This window comes from Achroia grisella, unplaced genomic scaffold, assembly GCF_030625045.1.
Source record: "Achroia grisella isolate CSIRO2021 unplaced genomic scaffold, CSIRO_AGI_Agris_v1 utg660, whole genome shotgun sequence".
Lineage (NCBI taxonomy): Eukaryota > Metazoa > Arthropoda > Insecta > Lepidoptera > Pyralidae > Achroia > Achroia grisella.
Genome location: NW_026712984.1, coordinates 7,107,486 through 7,130,289, shown reverse-complemented (window position 1 = coordinate 7,130,289; position 22,804 = coordinate 7,107,486). Strand labels below are relative to the sequence as shown.

The window sequence follows — 22,804 nt, the reverse complement described above, 5'->3', positions numbered from 1 at the left end:
GTTTAAAAAACCGGATTCATTATTCTTTTATGCACTTCGGTGATTACAAGAGTCTACTCTATGCTGATGATAATGCTGCTGTCAGTACTGGTGTCAGCCATGTTCATGCTAGTGTCATTTAGTCGCTCTTCTTGGTTTTAAAACGATTTTAATTAATACATTCATTCGATGGATTATTTTGTTTCCATCTGAACGTTTGTTTACAATGTTCGCGATTGCTTTGCTTTTCCTTTTCGTGGGGTCGTCTATTGGCTACTTACAATTAGATAAAAGTAAGTAATAATTATTTCTCATTGCTATTATATATAGTCTGGGAAATTACTTTTATTGTTTAAAATTTAGTTGCTTGAGTAATTAAAATCTATGGTCAATTGTTATATCCAGTGTTTCATGTTTCATCTAATGTCTGCAATTACATTTTTATTTCCCTTCACATTTTTTATAGAGTAGGGTATTTCAATAAACAGCCTTTAAATTGTTAATCGAAATATTTTTGAGAAATATTGTAAATGTTTTTATTTTTATTATATTATAATATATATGTTATGAGAGGGATGTGTATTAATATTAGGCTTTATTGTATTATTATAATTATAAAAGAGATATATATTAAGATTACAATAAGATTTCCTTGGCCTACCCTATTTTCTATTCCTAATGACTAAGGTGTCCGTCTCGATTATCCTATAATTTCACACTTATCGACTTAAAAATGTAGGTACAACGATTATTTAAAAGAGCAACACGCAAGTTTCGTGTCCGTTCTTCTTATGATGGGACAGCTTTCCGAATGAGCGGTAGATTATAAGAAGGATAACTGTTATTCAAAAGTGCTTAAATTAAGTTTATTTAAATAAAGATTTTTTTCCTTTTTTTACTGTTATGTGTCACATATTAAATTAAAATGCAGCAGGGGATAGGGTATTATTGTTACATATAAATGTGGATGGTTATAAGGGCAGAGGAAGGCAGAAAAAGAGATGGATGGACTGTGTGAAAGATGATATGGTAAGAAAGGAAGTAAATAACGAGATGACTGCGAACAGGGATGAATGGAAGAGAAAAACATTATGCCGACCACAAATAAATGGGATAATAATCACATAGCTAGTAATATACATACCATTGTCAGATTGACCTCCACATGGCTCCCATGGTAAATTGTCAATATTAGCAGATAGGGGAAGACGGTTGTTAGGAATGTGGTCTAATACCCCATCGCTAGCAATGTAACACGTCAGATTGACCTCCATGCCAGTCCCCTTGGAAAATATTGTGGTAAATTGCCGTTTATCATGGGCTAACTGACATGATTTCATGCTCATTTTATCATCCTCCACTGGTGCCCTACCAGCTTAAACCAAAACATATCTTAAAAACAATGTGGTGACTAAAATAAGTGAGAGACCTGTCTTTGTAGAAAGTTGGTGAGAATGTCTATATACCTACCCACATAATTCGGTTTATAAACTAATATAAAAGGGTGTAGATAAAAAAAAAGGTTTTATCTATATTTATTTTGGGGTTTTTGTTTTTAAACATATCAACCCCATATTTTTTTTACTATGATGGTGGAAAATAAGCATACATATTACAAACTAATCATAATAACTCTTAAAAATAATAAACAAAATCAAAAAATTACCAACTATGAGGGATGTATTTATTAAATTGCTTTTAGGGTACAGCGTAAATTTACCATTGTATTTACAATTATTACCCACTGAAAATTAGCATTGTGGCACCAAATAAAAAATATTTTTTTTCATGTAGGACGTTTTAGCAGCTTAAGAACATATATTTTTTACATTAATATTTTGTCCCTACCATCCAGTTCAGTATACAGATAGAATTCAGAATAACTGGCAAGAAACTCAATGATTTTTTTAAAAGCCATTTTATTTATGTTATGTACTTAAGTAGGTGTCTATGTCTAACATTAAGTGAAAATCCCAAACATGAACTACTTTTGTCATGCACATTTGTCGTTCAAGTAATTGTTTAGTGTGTAATAGGCTTTGCTCTATAAATATGATTTAACAGATTTATTTAAAGGTAACATAATATGGTTGTTCAAATTTAAATTCAAAGCATGGTGAAATGCCTTATAAATATCTTTATTATAATGTTCTTTTATTATTACAATTTTAGAGCCCATTCCAGAATGGAATCCAGTGTACACAGTCAAAGGATTGCTATTCATACCCTATGCTGAGCTTCGTGAGCCTTTCTATGCCTGGTGAGTATAATTATAGATTTAATATTAACATTCTGTATTCTAGAATTTTGCCGCTATTTTTATTTATTACTCTGCGTAAAATATTCATATCTTACGATCTATTCGATTTATGTTTACTAGTTTCCTGTACCTTATCAGTTCGCATAAAAAAAAAAAAGTTGTTTCCCTCCTTTTTCTTTAAAAAGGAATATGACGAGCTTACTGGTTTCCCGAAAAGGTGTTATGGAAAAAAAAATACTTTTATAGTCTAGGTATGAGTAGAGTGAGTAGAATGTTTTGACTACAATTTAAAGAGCCCTCAACAAATCTTGCGACTAATTCTCATACATTGTATGTTATATTATCTTATCTGTGGTACATAGCTATGCTTTGTCTGTATATTGTCTATAGATACATTATTACTAATGGGGATATTGGTCTGTTTACTTGTATTGTACAACTATAACACTGTAATGCATATTATTTTGTATTAATACTATTAAAAGATTTTGAATATATAATTAGTCAAAAGTGACGTATAAAAAATAGATATAAAAAATAGGTAGACACCATTCTTTTTATAAACTTTATATTTTTATTTTTTATATCTATTTTTTATACGTCACTTTTGACTAATTATATATTGTTTTGTTACTTCTCGCTGTGAGCCCTTTTGGGAAGAATACACATTTTTACTAGTATTTGGTTTTTATTAAAATAGTAGTTGTGGGAACACAACTCCACTAACAAAGATATTATACTAAATATCCTTGCCTATAGAAATGTATAGTATTACTAGCCCCCTCTGATCGATCCCCTGTCCAATTCAAACGGGGATCGAAATTACGACGGCCTGAGCCAAGGTTAGAACCCCTAGTGGTGCCCTCAGACTAAAGTCGTATCCGTCAGGCAGGAGTTGGCCTTCAGCCGCTCCATAAGTCCTTCCGCGGGTTTGGAGTGCCATTTGCACTCGCCCCTAACGTCCGGTGAAGCTGTAAAGGCCAGCTACGGCCAACAGCATTAGTTAGTAGTCCGAAAAAAAAAAATTTATATATATTCTATATAATAACTAGAAAAATATACATAGTTATTTTTAATATGCAATTTTCAATTACTATTAGGTTTGTTCATGATATCATGACCCAGATTCAGAATGCAATTATTTTTAGAATTGCTCATAATTTTACATGCAATAATTACTAATAATCATCACCTACTGTTTTTTTACATGTTTTTTTTTTAATCATATAGTTTTTTTTACTATACTGAGATATCCATAAAGGTAGGACTATGTAGTAATCGCTAAATCATTGACAATGTCTGAAGGTCTTTTACTCAAATTAAAAAGTTTTATGCTTATCATTACATACTATAAAACAAAGTCGCTGTCGCTGTCTGTCCGTCCCTATGTATGCTTAAATCTTTAAAACTACAGTTTTTTTAGTAGATAGAGTGATTCAAGAGGAAGTTTTATATATATAACTAGCTGTCCCGGCAAACGTTATTTTGCCATATAAATTAATAACGCTATAAAAAAATAGGGGTTGATGATAGAAGGGTGAAAATTTAGGATTGTATATATTTTTGTATGTTGTATCATTAAAAAAAATAGAAACTAAAATTTTGTCTAAAAAATAAAAAAAAATATTAGGGTTGGACTATCCCTAACATTTAGGTGGATGAAAAATAGATGTTGGCCGATTCTCAGACCTACTCAATACGCTCACAAAATTTCATGAGCCGATTCTCATCATCAAGCCGTTTCGGAGGAGTATGGGAACGAAAACTGTGACACGAGAATTTTATATATAAGATGTATGTACACCCGTGCGAAGTCGGGGCGAGTAGTTAGTTATTTAATAAACATTTCAATTGGAATGTATAAGGTTTTATCTACGGCTATGGTATTATTGACAGCCTCGGTTGTCTAGCGGTTAACACGCTTTATTTCCACTAGTCGCCGGTTCGATTCCTCGCACAGTACAAACATTTGTATTAATGAGTATGATGTATGTGTCGTTCTGGGTGTTTTCTATATACATTTTGTATGTATTTACAAAACAATTAAGTGTTTATATCGGTTGTCTAGTACACATAACACAAGCTCTGCTTACATTGGGACTAGATCGCGTTGTGTGAATTGTCCATCAAAAATAATTGTTAAGAAAGAATCTGAAAATATATTACGCCTAAAATATTTTTACGCCTTGATAATATAGATTTCAGTATAGAATAGAATAGAAAATCATTTATTCAAATAACCTCACATTGAAGCACTTTTGAATAGTCATCACATTTTTTTTAAATCTACCGCGCATCTGGAAACCTGTTATATCACAAGAAGAACGAGCAAGAAACTAAGAATTATTTAAAAGAGCAACACACAGTTGCTCTTTTAAATAATAAATAATAATAAACAGTAAAATGGAACGTTTAAAATTGACACTAAATAAATTGGATAAGAAAGAAGCAGATGATGAGTTAATTTTGCTGCTAAGTTACAAGAACCAGTGTAGGGTCAAAATCGTCGTAAATCGAATATCTCTTGTAAATAATATATTGAGAAATGTAGAAAATTAATCAGACAATTTCTGTTATCTATATTATTTACAGACAATGTTAATAAACTTAAATAGTCACAACTTATCAGGCAACTCGTTGACCTTTGGTGTAGTTCGTACGATCAAAACACAAACAATCTCTGTGTAAAAATAATTATCTGCACCAGAGCTGTCCAAACCATGGCCCGCGGGCTACGTGCGGCTCGCGACTTTGATGCGGCCCGCAAATATTTTCTTTTTCTTTATTTTTGTGTAGACACAATTATATATCTATATTAATATTATAAAACTGAAGAGTTTGTTTGTTTGTTTGTTTAAACGCGCTAATCTCAGGAACTACTGTTTTGAATTGAAAAATGATTTTTGAATTGTGTTGGATAGTCTATTTGTCTATAGACTTTAAGCTGTATGACATTACGCTATGACCAATAGGAGCGGAGATGCTCGGGAAAAATGTGGGGAAATGAAACGCAGACGAAGTTGAGCGGATCAGCTTGTATATAATATGTATATTATAATCCCAAATGTTTGGATGAACAAATTATTTTCTTTTCTGCTCTATATTGAAAGCGTGCACTGCGTCTAGTTACTACCAATATTGAGGTTGATGTTGACAGAATTGTAAAAGATAAATTAATAAAAACATTTTTATTTCTAAAAGATAAGTTAATAAAAAGGTAATTCAATAATAAAATAATGATATTATATCCGCATTAGGACCACGGCCCCGGTGGTCTAGCGGTTTTACACACCGCTTAACTTCCGATGGTCGCGGGTTCGATTCCTCATAGTGTGCAAACATTTGTATTCAAGAGTATCGGTCTGAGTGTTTTCTATGTATATTATGTATGTTAAAAAAAAGTATTTATATCAGTTGTCTAGTAGGTACAGTACCCATAACACAAGCTCTGCTTACCCCTACGGTATATAATAATAATAATAATAATAATAATAAAGCCGAAACTGAGAAAAAGAGAAAATATCTCGACCTGGCTCACGAGGTGACCGAAATGTGGGGGGTGATGTCCACCGAAATCATTCAAATCGTTATATCGGTGAACGGTCTTATCCCAACCAGTCTGGAGCAACATCTCAGACGGTTGGGATTCCGAGGCGGCTCACTCCCGGGAAAGATGCAGAAAGCGGTGCTGTTAGATTCTGCCCGCATTGTACGCCGGTTTCTCTCCCTGGGGCCCAACCCCGGTCGACTGTGCTTCTGCCGGGGGTATGTTGCCATCTCCTCTCCTTAAGAGGGGAGATGAGAATATTTGGAAAAAAAAAATAATAATAATATGATTTATTTATATGACGGCGCTGTGTTAATTATTTATTTATGTATTGTGGGCTTATTTATTTATTTTTTACAAATATTTTGCGGCCCCTCAATGGTTTTATCTTTATTGGCCCTAGATTTTATCTAGTTTGGACAGCCCTGATCTATATTATGGAGCAAATATACTTGGATAGCACTTTGACTTATCTAGACAACGCAATCTGTAATAATATTAATACACTGTACAATATTACAATTGAGATCTTTGTGGCTTAGTGGTTAATGTGTTTGAGTTACGACGCAAGGACGTGATTTCGAATCTGATCGAACATACAGATCAATATAAACATCATCTGCTTTTTCCTTATCCCATTTATTTGTGGTCGTCGTGATATGTTGTTCTCTTCCATTTATCGCTGTTCGCAGTCATCTTGTAACTTTCTCCTTTTCTTACCCCATCACCTTTTACACAGTCCATCCATCTCTTTTTCGGCCTTCCTCTGCCCTTATAACCATCCACATTCATATGTAACACCTTCCTTAAAATATTATCACCAATTTCTACACTGCCCTTACCTATTTGGATTAGATTTTAGCATTAAAAAAAATAATACATCTATGTAGAGTGGTCCAATTCTCATGGTTTTTTTATGTAGCGAAATCAGAAAGAAAGAAAAATATATATATTTGCCGCATACAAAACAATAATAAAACGTATTATAAAAATTATATTTAATTGACAGTCTCGGTGGTCTAGTGGTTTAGCACACCGCTTTATTATCCGATGGTCGTGGGTTCGATTCCTCGCACGGTACAAACATTTGTATTCATGAGTATGAGTATGATTGTTTATATCTATCTGGGTGTTTTCTATGTATAAGATGTATTTATTTACAAAAAAAAATGTATCCATGTATTTATATCAGTTGTCTAGTACCCATAACACAAGCTCTGCTTAGCTTGGGACTAGATGGCGCTGTGTGAATTGTCCGGAAATATTATTATTATTATTATTTTAAAAATACAGCTGCGACCAAATTGGTTTTCACTCAGATTTGTCTGGGCTGTAATGCCCAAATGCTGATTTTCAGTGGAATCTTGTACCAAATGAGCTGATCGTGTTGTGGTTGTTAAAAAATGTTGTTAAGAGGTAGCTAGTAAATAAATAAATAAATAAAGTCTACATTGAGGTTCTTTTACAGGTTTGACAGCAAGAATGGCAAGTCCCGTATCGACTACTACGGCGGAATGGTGAAGACTTACCAGCTCTCAACAGCAGCCTACCCAAGTTACGGCACATCTATTAAGGTAGGTTTGAACCCGCGACTACGGCATATGGGGTTGGACGAGGAGTTCTTAGTGGTAGGAGTCTCATATAATAATAATCTCAGGACAATTCACACAGCGCCATCTAGACACAAGTTAAGCCAGCTAAAGCTTGTGTTATGGGTACTAGACAATTGATACAAATACATAGATTTTTTTATGTAAATACATACATAATATACATAGAAAACATCCAGACCGATACAAACAATCATACTCATGAATACAAATGTTTGTGCCGTGCGAGGAATCGAACCCGCGACCATCGGTCGTAAAGCGGTGTGCTAGACCGCTAGACCACCGAGGTCGCCGATGAGTTATAGTTAGAGTTCACATCAATATTGTAGAAAAATCCGATATTTTAAAAAGAAATTAAAAGAAGGTAGTTTGTGTTTAGTACTAATGAAGTACCCAATTTAAAGATTATTACAAATATTGTAAATAACGCCATCTAGTATTTATAGACCGAACTGAGTTGTTTGTATAGATATCCATTACCTTCTCTTCCTTACACTGACTTCGGTCTATAAATACGGAGGTCGGTAGTTGAAGAATCATTTTTCGTTGGGTGAGCCGCGGCATTCAGTCGACGACCTGGAAACCATCGTAGTAAACTGCCATTTGCCAAGATAGGCTAACTGACCTGGCTTCATGCTCATTTTGACATCCTCCACTGGTGCACATCAATTCGTAAATAAGCCATTTTTTCCCGTAAAATGTAAAGGATAAAAAAAAAATTATTGTGGGTTATCCTTAAGAGATTGACATATATCATCGTAGACTTTTTTTGTTGATCTTTTTAAGATTTACAATACTGTAGTACATTATTTTGATACATCTTGTGGGGTTCAGCCAGTTTGCAATGTAAGCGCAAAAAATCTATTTATTTACGACATCAGATTAGAGACCTCTAAATTTATCAATGTTACTCTACAATATTATGTATGTATTATACATATAAACCTTCCTCTTTAATCTCAGGCGGGATATCCGCGCTAAGCACAGGTCCAACGTTGGCAGGGGCCGGGGACTGACTGACTTGGTCTAACTCTCATACAAAACAACTTGTGAGCAAGAAACTTTTTGCGGAAACAGTTTATCTTATTTAAAATAAAAACTATTAGTTATTATATACATCTGAATTATACTATTTATGTGTGTATTTAGTGTAATGTATATTGGAAAATTCGAGTCTTAAATCAATCCCGTTTTCTTATACAAATCAAAAATATATTTTATAAGACCAATCTTTGAGATTTTTTTCTCTGCTACAAAAGTTAATCAATCATGTAACGAGAACTGTCAATATGATGTCAAAGATCTGAAAAATGAAATACCTAAATATCAGCCCCGAATGATTTGTAATTGCTGAGAAAAGTTAAGGTATCTGAGGTCAATATTTATGATGTGTCGCCTTAAAAAAATCGCTTTAATATCCGTTGCGAAGTTTTAAAGATTTAAGAATACATAGGGACGGACAGACCGACAGCGACTTTATTTTATACTATGTAGTAAAGTGATGTCACAGTATTAAGCGATAATATCAATACCAATTACTCATAGTCGATTAAGCTGTAACAACACAATGGCTGATCATGACTTACTCATTCCAACATACCTAACACAATTATGTCAAATATTTACTTAAAGACTCATTGGACGACGAAAAATATTATTTTAACTCTATTGAAATGTTATGGATATGATTAATTCGTTATTTGTAATTGGAAGGGTTACCAACAGTTACGCCTGCGCTATCGGTGTAGTACTGGTGGGGCCCCAGTGGAGGATGATCAGATGAGGTCAGGTCATAGCCCATCATGACAAAATCACCGAGAATTTATCACGATGGTTTCTAGGACAACCGCGTGAAGGTTAACCTCACAATATACCATACATTGTTAGCAATGGAAGTCACCATCCACATTACTAGCAATCTCTTTCCCAACCCTTATATTAGGGCTTCCCCTATGTCTGTCTATATAATGCTACATTTAGAACTAGTTAATGCCCACGATTTCAGTAATATTTATGATGAAATGTAGTCCAGCAATGTACTAAAACATAATTTAAATTTATGCTGTAGTTATATTATTCAGTCACACAGATATTTATATTTGTTATGTAAATATATATACATAGATATATATTTTTTGACTGTCAAACAATCATACTCATGTAAAAAATTTAATTTAAATTAATCTGTATTATTGTAAATATGTACATCTATTTAAAAAAAAATACGAGCTGATTTTCTTGTCAGTTCTGATCTCAAAATCAAACTGACGGTAGATTTGACATATCATAAGAGTCTGTAATAGACCTACATGAATAAAGATATTTTGAATTTTGAATTTTTATACTGGGTCTGGTTGCTTTATTTGTATTTGTAATATATTTATGTATGTGTATATCTTTACAGATAGCGCCGGTAACTACTGAGAAGGAGTTAAACAAGGACACATGTCTGCAAGTAAACGGTACTAAGGATGAGGCGATTTCCGTACAAACTGTCCTACCGGATATGACAGACTTTAGCTATGTTGGTAAGCAACGCAATGTTTGAACTATGCCTATTTGCGAAAAAAAAAAAATTGTCGAACATGAAAAAAAAAAATTTGTTTTGAGCCACCTTTAACACTTAGGGGTATAAAAATTAGTTATAACCCTATTCTCAGATCTACTGAATATACATATAAAATTTCATCAAAATCGGTCAAGCCGTTTCGGAGGAGTATAAATACAAAACCTGTGACACGAGAATTTTATATATTAGATTATGAAAAAAAATTGTAATTCCACGCGGGTGAAGTCGCTAGTAACAGCTAGTTTTATTATATATACAACAGGTACAGATGTGATGGAGGATTCGGAGACGTTCAAATGGCGGATGGTGAAGACTATTGGCGACAAGATCAACAAGTACACCATGTGGGTGAAGTACAAGAAGGCGCTCCGTGGTGACCCGGTCGCTATACCTGTTAGGTATGTAAACCAGCGGCGGATCCAGGGGGTCATGGGGGTCATGACCCCCCTCTGAGCCCAGGATTTGAACACACGCAACTTGTGTAAACATGGAACACAGACGCACACGCACTTGAACACACACTCACGTTTTTTTATCAAACACGCACGCACATACTCCTCTACTTGCTGGTACCAGAGAGCAAGTGTTATGGATATTTTTATTTTAATACTGCGATACCGTCATTAGAATATGTAAAATGCACCGTACGCATCACTGTGGGTATATATATATTTTTTTTAATTTTATTTCTTTGTAATTGTTTATTTTTTCTTTTATTCATTACGTATATAATGTTTTAGGATTATTCTTTAAGATTATTAATATATAATTTTACTTTATTTATATACACACTGATTTATTAAGTTAATGTATACGTATTTTTTAATTGTAATATTTGCGCGTCCGTTTTCATCAAACAGTTGTGGCGCAATGTGTAAATTATTCTTGTATTTCTTATGTTATTACTGTAAAAACGAGTTAATAAAAAAAAATTCTAATTCTTCTAATTCATGTATAACACTCACGCATGCGCTGTGCGCTGCATATACACTCATGTATTTACACACCCACGCACACACACACACGCACACACACGTGTGTACGCATGCATACGTACTCACTACTCACGTATACACGCCCACGCACTTTCAAGCTCACGTTCACACTCAAATATCTAAATATATATAACTCAAAGGTGACTGACATAGTTATCTATAAACGTACAGCCCAATTTCACCCCTGATTTTGATAAATTTCACCCCTAAGGATAAAATAGGGGATGAAAGTTACAAACTTTCATCCCCCATTTTATCCTCTTCCTACTATAACCTAGGTATCCCCTAAGAAATGATTTTGATAAATTTCACCCCTAATAGGATAAAATAGGGGATGAAAGTTTGTATAAATCTTCTAAGATTTTGTATTTTGATGAACGTTACAAACTTTCATCCCCCATTTTATCCTCTTCCTACTATAACGTAGGCATCCCCTAAGAAAGGATTTTGATAAATTTCACCCCTAAGAGGATAAAATAGGGGATGAAAGTTTGTATAAATAGGCCCTAATTTTTTACACACGCCAAACAAAAGTAAATCCGCAAAAACTACACCTAATTAATAATAATACTTACACGAGCGAAGCCGCGGGCAAAAGCTAGTAATTACATTTTTGTCCCACAGGTACGAGATGAAGGGCTTCAACTCTCTGCTTGGCTCTCATTATGATCACTACTACATCACATACACGGAGTACGATGTCGAGGATATTGATCCGACGGTGTTCGATGTGGGATCCGGTAAGTTTTTTATAATAAATAAATAATTAAAATGTGTGAATTGTCGTGAGATTATTATTATAAGGTACTTAGTCTAGTACCCATAACACAAGCTTCAGTTACCTTAACTTGGGTCTAGATGGCGCTGTGTGAATTGTCCTGAGATTATTATTATAAGGTACTTAGTCTAGTACCCATAACATAAGCTTCAGCTAGCGTAACTTGTGTCTAGATGGCACTGTGTGAATTGTCCTGAGATTATTATTATAAGGTACTTAGTCTAGTACCCATAACACAAGCTTCAGCTAGCGTAACTTGTGTCTAGATGGCGCTGTGTGAATTGTCCTGAGATTATTATTATAAGGTACTTAGTCTAGTACCCATAACATAAGCTTCAGCTACCTTAACTTGGGTCTAGATGGCGCTGTGTGAATTGTCCTAACATTATTATTATAAGGTACTTACCACGCTGGGTCGTAGTACACTCCATTCGAATAGAAGCTGAATGTCTTATGTGATGCATCGATTGCTACAGATACCGGTCCAGCTTTTGTTATGGGCGCTAGACAACTGATACAAATACATAGATATTATATTGTTTTTTTCGTAAATACATACATATTATACATAGAAAATACCCAGACCGATAAAAACAATCATACTCATGAATACAAATGTTTGTGCCGTGAGAGGAATCGAACCCGCGACCATATGAAGTAAGGCGGTGTGCTAAACCGCTAGACCAGGTCGTCACGTATAATAATAATTAATAAACGGCAGTCTTATCGAGGGCGTCCGTAACTTACGTGAGATGTTGAAGGGGAGAGGGGGTCGAGTCAAATCTCATCTAAACTTACGTTGGAGAGAGGTCTCGGTAAATATCACGCAATTTTTTTTTATTGAAACAAAAAAAAACTATTATGGTCCATTTAATCCAGATTGTACGTGCTTATTACAGTCATAACTCAGCAATATTGATTACTAGTATTAACTAATCGTAAATAAAAGCACAAGGCATTTTTTTTTTCTTTTTACAATAGTAGTCGCCAATAATAAATAATAAAAGCCAATGAGTTTTTTTTTTAATTTTTTCAATAACAATTCACGTAAGAAACCCGCATTTTGAAAAAAGCAATCCCTAAGTAGAATTCTTTTATAACGACTTCGCTTATAACGACTAACCAGTTTTAGCGACGATAATGTTCAATCAAGTTTGGTTTTATTATCAGTTACCAAGATTATTTGGCATCTTTCATTCATTCATTCCTAGAATAGAATAGAAAATCATTTATTCAAATAAACTTACATTGAAGCACTTTTGAATAGTCATAACATTTTTTTTTAATCTACCGCTCATTCGGAATGCTGTCTCATCACAAGAAGAACAAGCAAGAAACTTGTGTGTTGCTCTTTTAAATAATTTATTCTTACTTACAATTTAAGTTTAAGTGTGTGAATACAAACCACCGATTAGCACTAATTCAATGAAATAATAAAATAGAAAAAACATTCAATATACAACAACTGGTTAAACAATTAATGAGAGAAAATAAGTCATAGTGATTAGAGCAGACCAGTCCACACAAGCAGCACCCGTTCACGAGTATGACGGATGAGCCAGCCACCATTGCGCTCGACCATATTTTAGGGAGCCCAATGACCCGGCCCACCACGCCGCCACAAGTCTGGACATTTTAGTGAGCATGACTACTCAAAACACCAGACCACGTCATAGCTGATAATGGAATGGTGCACCCGCCTGCGCTAACTGGCTGGCGGGGCACAATTGCCATCTTATGGTTATAGTATTCACATTTCACATAAGAATGCATGCGGCAATCAATACAAAAACCGCATAATTTAAGAGCTACGCTCTTGTCGGTGGAGCTCTTGCCACTTTCCGCGATCTTCCATCATGCTCTTTAATTCTTAGCATCTACGTGATATAAAAAAAACTGGTTGAGTTTTTTTTTAAGATTATTTGCCACCGACGTGGTATAAAAAAAACAATTAGTTTTTTTTTAATCAGCACAGTGTAAAATTCAATTGGTTTTTTGCAGGTTACCAGTGCACATAAGAATGCATGCGGCAATCAATACAAAAACCGCATAATTTAAGAGCTACGCTCTTGTCGGTGGAGCTCTTGCCAGTTTCCGCGATCTTCCATCATGCTCTTTAATTCGTGATAACGTAGATGCCAAGAATTAAAGTAAAAACTGGTTGAGTTTTTTTTTTTAAGATTATATGCCACCGACGTGGTATAAAAAAAATAATTAGTTTTTTTTTAATCAGTACAGTGTAAAATTCAATTGTTTTTTTTACAGGGTACCAGTGCACCTCGTTCCCGGGCCCCGGGTCTCGGCACTACGCAACATTCAACCCCATGAAGGAGTTCGTTCATCCCGTACACGATGTTCATGTTGATGATGAATTTGAGAGGTAATTATTAGAGACCGCGGTGGTTTAGCGGTTTAGCACACTTCCGATGGTCGCAGGTTCGATTCCTCACACTATGTAAATATTTATGAATTTGAGAGGGTGTTTGTTAGACATCGCGATGGTGCACTGGTTTAGCACATCGTCTTACTTCCGATGGTTGTGAGTTCGATTCCTCTCACTATGTAAATATTAGTTATTTCGTGAATATGATTGCTTGTATTGGTATGGGTATTTTCTATTTATATACTAGTAGCTGAGCCCACGGTTTCATCCGCATGAAATGTGTAGCCTATACGTTATTCTGATATATAAGCTATATTACGTTAAAGTTTCATAAAGATCCGTTCAGTAGTTTTTGCGTGAAAGAGTAACGAACATCGAACCATTCTTACAAACTTTCGCGGTTATAATATTACTAGATGTGCTCGCGACTTCGTCCGCGTAAATTGTTGATATTTCCATATAATCTTTCATCTCAAGGGGTTGAAAGGGATTCAACCCCTTACAACCCTTTTTTTGTATTAAAATGTAACCTATGTCCTTTCTCAGGTTCTAGACTATCTGTGTACCAAATATAATTTAAATCGGTTCCGTAGTTTTGGCGTGAAAGCGAGACATACAGAATTACTGTCGTATTTATAATATTAGTAAGAATTAAGATATAATAATCTTTATATATAAAAATTACGTGTCACGTTGTTTGTCCACGATGGACTCCTAAACTACAGAACCGATTGCAAATTTGATTTGCACATTGTGTGCAATTTGATCCAACTTGAAAGATAGGATAGCTTACATCTCAATTTATAGTCGCAATATTATCTTATACAAGAACCTTAGAACAACGCGTGGCCGGGTCTGTTAGTAAAACTATATAAGAGAAGTTTATTTCTATTATTTCAGATTCAAGACAAAACACGACAGAGAATATGACAGTCATACAGAACATATGACGCGTCTAAATAACTTCAGACAGAATCTCAGGTACGTAATAGAAATCTATATTCAAATAAACTTAATACATTTCCTCGGTGGTCTAGTGGTTTAGCACATCGCCTTACTTCCGATGGTCGCGGGTTCGATCGCACGGCACAAACATTTATATTACGGAGCTTCCTCCCGCGTACACTTAGGTTGTGGAATGAAGTACATGCCGAGGTTTTCTCACGAGACTACAGCATGGGGTTTTTCTATATATTCTAATATTTTTTATGCCATGTAGGTGGCAAATAAGCATACGGCCCATCTGATGGTAAACGCTTAAGGGCGACTAAACACCAGGGGTGTCACGTGCGCGTTGCCGACCCTTAAGAAATCTTAATATAATACCCTTCTTGAAAAACCCCATGCTGTAGTCTCGTGAGAAAACCTCGGCAGGTAGTTCATTCCACAATCTAAGTGTACGCGGGAGGAAGCTCCTCTGAAACTGCACTGTTCGAGACCACTTAGGTTCCAGCGTGTGGGAATGAATTCCCTGTCGCTGGCGAGCGGTGCGATGGTAAAATGTGGCCGTAGGCATCATATTGTTCAAATGAAAAACCCAAGTATAATATTGTATTCTGTAATTACAGATTTGTCCACTCGAGCAACCGCGCTCGTCTCGGCTTCACGCTGGCAGTGAATCACCTCGCCGATCGATCTGATGATGAACTGGCCGCGCTGAGGGGCCGCCGCTACAGTGGACCCAACCATGGTACTACTTTCATTTATAACTAGCTATTCGCCCCGGCTTCGCACGGGTGTACATATATTATATGTATAAACCATCCTCTTGAATCACTATATATATAAAAAAAATCGTTTCAAAATCCGTTGCGTAGTTTTAAAGATTTAAGGATACATAGGGACAGACAGCGACTGCGACTTTGTTTTATACTATGTAATGATGACTAGCTGATCCCGCAAACGTTGTTTTGCCATATAAGTTAAAATCGCTATTAAAAAATAGAGCTTGATGATGGATGAAATTGGGGTTGCATGTATTTTTTATTATTTAATAAAAAAAAAAATTTTTTTTCCAAAAAATAAAAAATATATGTTAGGGTGGACAACCCATATCACTTAGGATTATGAAAAATAGATAGTAACCAATTATCAGACCTACTGAATATGCAAATAAAATTTCTTAAAAATCAGCCAAGGTGTTTCCGAGGAGTATGGTAACTAACATTGTGACACGAGAATTTTATATTTTAGACCTAACTCAACTTTATTCATGTAGGTCTATTACAGAGTTTTATGATGTATTAAATCTACTGTCAGATCACTCAGATCTGCTTTGGGGCTGAGAAGAACTGATAAGAAACTCAGCTCTTATTCTTTTAAAATTAGCTTGTACATTATTACAGTAATACAGATTCATTTAAAATAAATTAATAAAATAATAAAGCAAATAAAGTATATAAAGTAAATAAAGTAAATAAAGTAAATAAGTAAATAAAGTAAGTAAAATAAATAAATAAAAAAATATTGCCAGGTCTCCCGTTCCCGTACACTCCAGCTGCTGTCGAGGACATGAGTGACAAGGTACCTTCCGAGTTTGACTGGAGGCTGTTTGGTGCTGTCACACCTGTGAAAGGTAAGCACTATGACGGCGGTTTACTTCGATGGACGCGGGTTCGATACCTGCACAGTACGAACATTTGTATTCATGAGTATGATTGTTTGTATCGGTCTGGGTGTTTTCTATATATAATTTGTATGCATTTACGAAAATATATATGTTTATGTATTTTTTTATGGATGATAATGGAATGGTGCATGTGTATGTTTGTTTGTATCGGTCTGAGTGTTTTATATATGTATTTATAATATATATATGTGTTTATATCAGTTGTCCATACACAACAAAACCCATATAACATACCCATAATACAAATAAAAATTAAAGTCAAATTCTTAGTAGATTTCCTAATATTTAGTCAGTTAACAAGTAGTAGATAATAGTATCTGCCTATCCCTCCCAATGGGTGAGGTCGTAAGAATGTGGTATGATGCAGATCAGTCCGTGTGCGGTTCCTGCTGGTCGTTCGGAACGGTGGGAGCTGTTGAAGGCGCGCTGTTCTTACACAACGGCGGGCACCTGGTGAGGCTCAGTCAACAGGCCCTGATAGACTGTTCCTGGGGGTAAGTTGTTACGATAATTTATTTTTAACACGCTTGTTCGGATGCGAGCAGTTGAAGGCGCACTGTTCCCACACAACGGCAGTCATCTGATGAGCCTCAGTCAACAGGCCTGATAGACTGTTCTTGGAAGTAAGTTGTTATGAAAATTTATTTTTAACACACTTGCTCTGGCGGGCGCTCTAGAGGCGCACTGCTCCTGTATGACGGCGGGAACCTGGTGAGGCTCAGTTAACAGGCCCTGATAGATTGTTCCTGGGGGTAAGTTGTTATGATAATTTATTTTTAACACACTTGCTCTGGTGGGCGCTGTAGAGGCGCACTGTTCCTGCATGACGGCGGGAACCTGGTGAGGCTCAGTTAACAGGCCCTGATAGATTGTTCCTGGGGGTAAGTTGTTATGATAATTTATTTTTAACACACTTACTCTGGTGGGAGCTGTTGAAGCTGTTCCTGCACAACGGCGGATACCTGATGACCCTCAGTACAGGCCCTGATAGACTGTTCCTGAAGGTAAGTTGTTACGATCATTTATTTTAAACACACTTGCTCTGGTGGGCGCTGTAGAGGCGCACTGTTCCTGCACAACGGCGGACACCTGATGACCCTCAGTACAGGCCCTGATAGACTGTCCCTGGGGGTAAGCTGATAATTTATTTTAAACACACTTGCTCTGGTGGGCGCTTTAGAAGGCGCATTGATCTTATACAATGGCGGGTAATAGCTTGTGACTATATGGCGTTGAGTGAATTGTCCAAGGTTTTTATTATTATTGTTTATTTTTAGTTTTGGCAACAACGGCTGCGATGGGGGTGAAGATTTTAGAGCGTATCAGTGGATCATGAAGCACGGTTTACCCACAGAAGAGGACTACGGTGGTTACTTGGGACAGGTGACGTTATCTTTTACCAAAGTACACTTAGTATAAAGTCTGCGTGTGTACCTCAGTGTATGGTAATATTAGCGGCATTCTAGCCAAGCAGCTTGCTTTGTAAGCTGTTTTGGTTGTAGGGTACAGAATAATCAGTCAACTTACAGGTTTTTTTATAAGCCAGTTTGTTTAAATTAATTGCTAATATAGGTGTCTATGTATAATATTTATAAGCTTGTTTATGTATTGCCAAAACGGTAACGCCTAAATATTTTTGATGATTCTTATTTGGTATCAGCATATTGGTTTTCTCAACTTCTACCCGTATTTATTACAATTTTGTTGAACAAATCCTATTTGTGTTTAAGCGTATTTACCTCAACTAATGTTCGCCATAATTAATTCACTAAGACCATAGACAACAAATAAAGATAAACAATATTAATCGATTCTCAATTTGGTCATAGACTTCATTACATAGTAAAATACAATATTTTAGATTTAAATTTAATTTTGTACTTTGAAATTCGACACAATAATTATTGTTATGAATAAATAAATAAACAAAGTCGCGGTCGCTGTCTGTCCGTCCCTATGTACGCTTAAATCTTTAAAACTACGCAATGGATGTTGAAGCGGTTTCTTTTAATAAATAGAGTGATTCTAGAGGAAGGTTTATATGTATAATACATGTACACCCATGCGAAGTTGGTGCAAGTAACTAGTTAATAATAAATTAGAGTATATGAGTTTGTGTGTCAAATATATGGTAGTGTGAAGTATGTTTGTTTATGGATTTTTATGCATAATTAAAAAAAAAGTGTTATTATTCTGCACCCCTTCTCACAATTATTACTATGCACATTTTGTTGTGAATTACGGTGCAGATAGGGCGGATCCAGCTTTGGCGCCAAGAGGTGGTCACTGTTGTGGTGAAGTCAAGAACTTAATAATCTCAGGATAATTCACACAGCGCCATCTAGACCCAAGTTAAGCTAACTAAAGCTTGTGTTATGGGTACTAGACAACTGAAACAAATACATAGAATTTTTTTTGTAAATACATACATATTATATATAGAAAACACCCAGACCGATACAAACAATCATACTCATGAATACAAACGTTTGTGCTGTGCGAGGAATCAAACCCGCGATCATCGGTTGTAAAGCGGTGTGCTAGACCGCTAGACCACCGAGGTCGTCAGAACTTATAATTTAATTTTGATAACAATAGATACAAGTAAAAAGTAGGTATATTATTAACGTCCGTAAGAACTGTACTTAAAAATATTAATTAAATCTGTAGGGTGACAAAATATATAAGTAAAATCATTATGTTCAATTAGTGGTCCACGTAAGTCCTGGGCTCAGAGGGGGTCTATGACCCCCCCCATGACCCCCATGACCTCCCTCTGGATCCGCCGTTGGGTGCAGAAACATGGACACTAACCGTAGGCCTACTTCATAAATTAAAAGTCGCACAGCGAGCGATGGAGAGCTATGCTCGGAGTTTCTCTAAGGGACATGATCCGAAACGCTGAAATTCGACGGAGAACCAAAGTGGACGACATAGCTCTCAAAGTATATCAGCTGAAGTGGCAATGTGCCAGGCATATCAGCAGAGTCAGCGATGATAGATGGGGATGAAAGGTTATGGAGTGGAGACCGCGTATGGGTCGAGGAAGTGTCGGGCACCCTCCTGCAAGATGGACCGACGACGTTACGAAGGTGGCCAGGAGTGGATGGATGCGGAAGGCGGAAGAGCGCACATGGTGGAAGTCTTTGGGAAAGGTCTATATCCAACAGTGGATACACACAGGCTGATGATGATGATGATGATGATGATGGTGGTGATGATGTTGTTGTTGATGATGATGATGATGATGATGATTACATTTTGTTGACAAACATTTACACTTCTGTTTGTAATACTTCCTCCTTTTACCCTACTTTTTTTTAAATTAATTTTTGCTTTATACTGTTATATATGATATATTACAGGACGGCTACTGCCACGTGGACAACGTTACGCTGGTCACCACTATGAAGGGATGGGTGAACGTTACCACCAATAGTGAGAACTCACTCAGGGTAAGTATTTTTGCAGTATTTATATATATCACTAGCTGTACCCGCGACTTCGTCCGCGTGGTTTTTAACAAAAAAGTTAATCAGAGAATTTTTCTAAAATAAAAGTAGCCTATGTTACTCCTTATTACATCAGTTACCTGCCAATAAAAGTCCCCTAAAATCGGTCCAGCCATTTCAGATTAGCCGGAACAAACAGACAGACCAAAATTTAAAAAAATGTTATTTTGGTGTATGTAGTATCAAAATTCAAAATTCAAAAATCATTTATTCATGTAGGACATTTTAGCCGCTTATGAACGTCAAGTTTTTACATTATAATTTTTTTCCCTACCGTCCAGTTCGGTATATAGATCCAATTGAGAAGAACTGGCAAGAAACTTAATTGATCGTATTATCGTTTTTATATTCATATGCATGTAGTAAAAAACGGTTATTTCAATATTACAAACAGACACTACAATTTTATTTATATGTATAGATTAAGGATTCATATAAATTTGTTGTTGTTAGCTACTGTATATGAAAACATCGCTTCATTAGAAATTACATAATTTTATTTTGTCATAGTTGGCGATTTTCAAACATGGACCGGTATCTGTAGCAATCGATGCATCACATAAGACATTCAGCTTCTATTCGAATGGAGTGTACTACGACCCAGCGTGGTAAGTACCTTATAATAATAATGTTAGGACAATTCACACAGCGCCATCTAGACCCAAGTTAAGCTAGCTGAAGCTTGTGTTATGGGTACTAGACAACTGATACAAATACATAGATTTTTTTTTCGTAAATACATACATATTATATATAGAGAACACCCAGACCGATACAAACAATCCTAGCCATGAATTTTTTTTTAGACTAAGATGGTTGCTACCAAGTATTTGGCCCATCTCATGGTAAATGGTTACGGTAGCCTAGCTGAAGCTTGTGTGTATGGAGAAAACACTATTCTACAATCTGTAGCCGGAACAAACATACAGACAGACAAAAATTGTAAATAATGTTATTTTGGTATATGTACCGTATTTATATTCATATGCATGTAGTAAAAAACGGTTATTTCAATATTACAAACAGACACTCCAATTTTATTTATATGTATAGGTGTATAGATAACAGCAATTTTTTTTGTTACAGCAAGAACAAGGTCGAAGAACTCGATCACGCGGTCTTAGCCGTTGGTTTCGGCATACTCAAAGGCCAGAAGTACTGGCTGATAAAGAACTCATGGTCCAACCTATGGGGTAATGATGGGTACATACTCATGTCCAGTAAGGACAACAATTGCGGAGTCGAATCTGCACCTACATATGTGCTTATGTAATTTTTATATGTACCAGTTAAAAAGTGATTTTATTTTGTATTTTTTTACTTTATTAACTTTTTTTTTAATACAACAGCGGTGGCAACTAGCCATTTGGCCCATCAGTAAACGTTATCGTAGTCTATGGACGCGTGATACACCAGGGGCGTCACATGCACGGTGCCTACCTTTAACCAACCTTAATATAGTTTTCATGAAACACCTAATGCTGAAGTCTATAGAGAAACTTTACTTCGCGTGGATCTATTCTTGATTTCCAGATCTGAGTCTATTATTGGTTAAATTAAAAATAACACCGTATGCTTTCTCACACAGAAACTTAAATATCTGTATTCGTATTAATTAACCTTTTAATTAGAATGTTTTATTTTGTTTATCTTAACAATATTACGAAAAATTACAAGTTTTAGGATGTAATCTTTATTGTTCAAACCTTAAAGTCGATTTTCTATATTTTATCTTGTTTTAGTTAATGTATGTTTAAATCTACATATATTAAGTGAAATATTGCAGACATAAAATTATCAACTTAGTCGTTAATATTAAATAAAAAAACTTATTAAAATAGGTAGAGTTTTAAATTATATAAAATTGCTGGAGGTATATTATGTATTGGATATTGTGTAAGTTATTCAAATCAAATCAAATCAAAATATCTTTATTCATGTAGGTCTATTACATATTCTTATGATATGTCAAATCTACCGTAGAGCAATGTTGCATGAAGGTACAATATGATTGTATGTAATTAGAAAATCATCATTACATAGTATAAAATAAAGTCGCTGTCGCTGTCCGTCCCTATATATGTTTAAATCTTTAAAACTACGCAACGGATTTTGAACAGTTTTTTAATAGATAGAGTGATTCTAGAGGAAGGTTTATATGTATAATACATGTACACCCGTACGAAGCCGGGTCGAGTATCTAGTATGAAATAAATAAAAATCTGGGAAGTTAATTTTTGCTTACGCACGTTGAATATATATATATAAATAGCTTCGCTCGGGTGTACATAGATATATTATACATATAAACCTTCCTCTTGAATCACGCTATCTATTAAAAACCGCTTCAAAATCAGTTGCGTAATTTAAAAGATATAAGAGAGACAGCGATGGCCACTTGGTTTTATATAATGTAACGTAAACTGGCTGCCCGCCCTGACTTCGCACGGGTGTACACGAATTAAACATATAAACCTTCCTCTTGAATCACTCTATCTATCGCTGAAATCATTGTAGTTAGATCTAAGCGAACAGACAGTGG

General features: G+C 35.4%; 1 protein-coding gene across 1 annotated transcript; it reads left to right on the top strand.

Moving 5' to 3' along the window:
- The first annotated feature begins 151 nt into the window (after nucleotides 1-151).
- LOC131849630 (digestive cysteine proteinase 1) lies at nucleotides 152-21,569 on the top strand. The gene is made up of 15 exons (XM_059199740.1): nucleotides 152-272; nucleotides 2,152-2,239; nucleotides 7,255-7,360; nucleotides 9,801-9,924; nucleotides 10,228-10,363; nucleotides 11,585-11,700; nucleotides 14,004-14,118; nucleotides 15,022-15,102; nucleotides 15,690-15,811; nucleotides 16,595-16,696; nucleotides 17,118-17,244; nucleotides 18,028-18,133; nucleotides 20,116-20,205; nucleotides 20,773-20,870; nucleotides 21,349-21,569. Exons 1-15 carry the CDS (start codon nucleotides 206-208, stop codon nucleotides 21,533-21,535), a joined length of 1,665 nt encoding a protein of 554 aa, XP_059055723.1. The 5' UTR covers nucleotides 152-205; the 3' UTR covers nucleotides 21,536-21,569.
- Nucleotides 21,570-22,804: the final 1,235 nt, after the last annotated feature.

Excerpts from the sequence above, each read along its gene's own strand:
- LOC131849630 (XM_059199740.1), top strand. The coding sequence starts at position 206 with ATGTTCGCGATTGCTTTGCTTTTCCTTTTCGTGGGGTCGTCTATTGGC. Across the intron at positions 14,119-15,021 it reads GTTGATGATGAATTTGAGAG|ATTCAAGACAAAACACGACA; the intron begins GTAATTATTAGA and ends CTATTATTTCAG. Across the intron at positions 18,134-20,115 it reads ACGGTGGTTACTTGGGACAG|GACGGCTACTGCCACGTGGA; the intron begins GTGACGTTATCT and ends GATATATTACAG.